At 51.7% G+C, this 3,674-nt stretch overlaps 1 protein-coding gene across 1 annotated transcript in view; it reads left to right on the top strand.

The window, feature by feature from the left end:
* LOC108310154 (translationally-controlled tumor protein-like) overlaps nucleotides 1-2,918 on the top strand; it is a 4,122-nt gene extending 1,204 nt beyond the window's left edge. Inside the window, exon 2 of the mRNA XM_017536911.2 lies at nucleotides 2,879-2,918. Coding sequence (XP_017392400.1) covers nucleotides 2,879-2,918 — 40 coding nt within the window. The remainder of the gene's footprint in view (nucleotides 1-2,878) is intronic.
* The last annotated feature ends 756 nt before the right edge of the window (nucleotides 2,919-3,674 follow it).

Raw genomic sequence — 3,674 nt, 5'->3', positions numbered from 1 at the left:
GGAGACCTAGGCCTAGGAGGAAGGAATGGTTTCATTGTCCAGGCCCAGGGCCCCGCTGCCCTGCGCAGCCTCAGAACACTGCTCCCTGCATGCGTCTAGGCTGTTCCAGCGCCAGCCTTGGCCCAAAGGGCCCTGGGCACAGCTCAGGCTGCGGCTTTCAGAGGGCTCAAGCCATAAGCCTCAGCAGCGTCCATGTGGTATTTAGCCTGCAGGTGTGCACAGTGCAAGAGTGAAGGCAGCTTGGCAGCCTCCCCTAGATTTCAGAGGATGTGTGAGGAAGCCTGGGAGCCCAGGAAGAAGACTGCTGCAGGAGCAGAGCCCTCACATTGGAGAGAAAATGTGGGGTTGGAGGCCCACACAGAGTCCCCACTGGGGCAGTACCTAGTGGAGCTGCAGGAAGGGGGCGGCCACCATGCAGACCCTAGAATGGTAGCTCACCAGGAGCTTGCGGCCTGCACTTGGAAAAGCTGCAGGTACTCACCCCCAATCTGGAAGAACAGCCATGGGGACTGAATTCTGCAAAGCCACAGGAACAGAGCTGCCCAAGGCCTTGGGAGCCCACCCCTTACACCAAAGTGCCCTGGCTGTGGGATGTGGAGTTCAAGGGGGTGATTTGGGAGCTTTAAGAGTGAATGATTGTCCTGCTGGGTTTTGGACCTGGTTGGGGCCTATAGCTCCTTTCTTTTGACAGATGTCTCCCTTTCGGAACAGGAATGTTTACCTAATGCCAACTTGTGTTCGTTTTTACAGGCTCGTAGGTGACACGAACTCATCTTCAGAGGAGATGTTGGACTTGGACTTGGGATTGGGACTTTTGAGTTAATGCTGGACTGAGTTAAGACTTTGGGGGGCTATTGGAAAGGCATGACTGTATTTTGCAATGTGAGAAGAACATGAGATCTGGGGTGCAGGGGTGGAATGATATAGTTTGGATATTTGTCCCCCTAAACCTCATGTTGAACGGTAATTCCCAGTGTTGGAGGTGGGGCCTGGTGGGAGGTTTGCGTCATGGGGCAGACCCCTTGTGGCTTGGTGCTGTCCTTACAGTGAGTTCTCATGAGATCCACTCGTTTAAAAGCGTGCGTACCTCCCTGCTCTCTCTCTCTCTCTCTCTCTATCGCTCGCTCCTGCTTTTGCCGTGTGATGCACCTGCTCTGGCTTCACCTTCCACGATGAGTAAAAGCTCCCTGAAGCCTTCCCAGAAACCATGCAGATGCTGGCACCATGCTTATACAGCCTGCAGAACCGTGAGCTGGCTAATTATTTTCCTTATAAATTACCCAGTCTCACGTGTTTTTTGTTTTTTTTAAACGGGGTTTCTCTCCTGTCGCCCAGGCTGGAGTGCAGTGGCACAATCTCAGCTCACTACAACCTCCTCCTCCTGGGCTCAAGTGATCCTTCTGCCTCAGCCTCCTGAGTAGCTGAGACTACAGGTGCACACCACCATGCCTGGCTAATTTTTGTGTTTTTAGTAGAGATGGGGTTTCGCCATATTGGCAAGGCTGGTCTCCAACTCTAGACCTCAAGTGATCTGCTTGCCCTGGTCTCCCAAAGTGCTGGGATTACAGGCGTGAGCCACCATGCCCGGCCTCAGCTATTTCTTTCTGGTAATACAAGAATGGCCTAACACACTGGGCAAGCCCCTACCTCTCTGACCTCAGTTTTCTTTTCTGTAATATGGGTTTGTGGAGATTAGATGCTGTATTCGTTTCCTGTGGTTGCCATAACAAATTACCACAAATCTCATGGCTTAAAACAACGAGAACTGATGATGTCACAGTGCTGGGGCCAGAAGTCTGAGACAGAGGTGTTGATGGTGTTGTCTGCGCTGCCTCTGCAGGCTCTAGGGGAGGGTCCTTCCTGCTTCTCCCAATGTCTGGGGGCTCCAGGTGTTCCTTGGCTTGTGGCCACATCGCTCCAACCTCTGCCTCATCTTCACGTGGCCTTCTCTCCTTCACTCTACTCTTCTGTCTCAAATCTCTGCTTTTCTTTTCTAAAGACCATTTGTCCTTGGACGCAGGGTCCACCTGCAGAATCCACAATGAGCTTCTCATCTCAAGAGTTTTAACTCCACGACACCAGGAAGACCCTGTTCCCAACTCGGTTAACATTCACAGGTCCCAGGGATGAGGGTGTGGATGGATCTTTTTGAAGGCCGCTGTTCAATCCACTGTAGGTGTCTCTAAAGTACTTAAAAATGAAAATGAGGCTGGGCGCGGTGGCTCACACCTGTAATCCCAGCACTTTGGGAGGCTGAGGTAGGAGAATCACGAGTCAGGAGTTCAAGACCAGCCTGGCCAACATGGTAAAACCCTATCTCTACTAAAAATACAAAAAAAAATTTACCTGGGCATAGTAGTGGGCACCTGTAATCCCAGCTACTCCTGAGGCTGAGATAGGAAATTGTTTGAACCTGGAAGGCGGAGGTTGCAGTGAGCCGAGATCATGCCACTGCATTCCAGCCCTGGTGACAGAGTGAGACTCCATCTCAAAAAAATAAATAAAATAAAATAAAATAATAAATGAATAAAAGTAAGATATAAAGAGTATTTTTCAAAGTCTTATTAGAGGTTCGCATCAGCACTGAGAGATTGGAAATACAGCAGATATCATTATTCCCATTTTCTGAATGCAGAAACCGAGGCCCAGAGAGGTGAATCCAGCCTGTGTCCTTCACACCCCAGCTGGCTCACAGGAACCATGGCCTGTTACCAACCAAGCCCTCCAGAGCCCAGCAACATGGGCCAATGGTGGCCTTCCCACGCCTGCCCCCCTGGGGTAGGTTGCTGGGAGGCATTGCCTGTTTTGGGGGAGAGGCCTGAGGGACAGGCCTGGCAGTGGCCACTCGCACTGTGACCTCCTGTGGCACTGCCCTCAGGAAGATACTGTGGCTCCGGAAGCCCCAGGGGCACCTCTGACCACAGCAGTCATCCTGCCAGGCTGGGGGGTGCTTGTTCCCAGTGTAACTTCACAGAGCCAGCACGTTCCAGCCTGGGAGGGAAACCAAAAGGCACTTTGGCCAAGTGTCACCGGGCTGAAACAGCATCTTCTGATGGGCCCTAAATGAAGCCAGTTGAGCCCGTGTCTCCGGAAGCAGTGAGAGTGGACAGGTGCTGAGCCCCTGTTACTTCACTGGGCTGGATGGACTTGAATCTGAGGAACCATTTCCAAATCTGAGGCCTAAGAAAAGTTTGGTGGCCTGACCAGTGGGGACAGGCAACCGTCTGGGGAAGCAGAAGCTTAGCACATCCTCTGGCTACTTACTCTGTTACTAAAGCGTCTAAAAATGACTGTCCTTGAGGTGTCGGAATCCTGCAGAAGAAAATAGTGGTGAGTTTTAATTCACTCTTTGCAAATGGATTTTCTCAAGGTCTGATTATAGTCAGGCACCCTGGGACTCTGCCCTGGGTGCTTTGGGCCCCAGGCCACAGCCCCTTTCCTCTCTGGGAGACTCTGGTGGCCCCTTCAAGGTGCTCTTTTTTTTTTTTTTTTGAGACAGTCTCACTCTGTCACCCAGGCTGGAGTGCAGTGGTGCGATCTTGACTCACTGTAACTTCTGCCTCCCAGGTTCAAGCAATTCTCCTGCCTTAGCCTCCCGAGTAGCTGAGACTACAGGCACGTGCCACCAGGCCCGGCTAATTTATGTATGTTTAGTAGAGGTGGGGTTTCACCAT

This window comes from Cebus imitator, unplaced genomic scaffold (assembly GCF_001604975.1).
Source record: "Cebus imitator isolate Cc_AM_T3 unplaced genomic scaffold, Cebus_imitator-1.0 Scaffold102, whole genome shotgun sequence".
NCBI classification, from domain to species: Eukaryota; Metazoa; Chordata; class Mammalia; order Primates; family Cebidae; genus Cebus; species Cebus imitator.
Note: the sequence above shows the minus strand (reverse complement) of the source record. Positions and strands in the feature narration are given on the sequence as shown.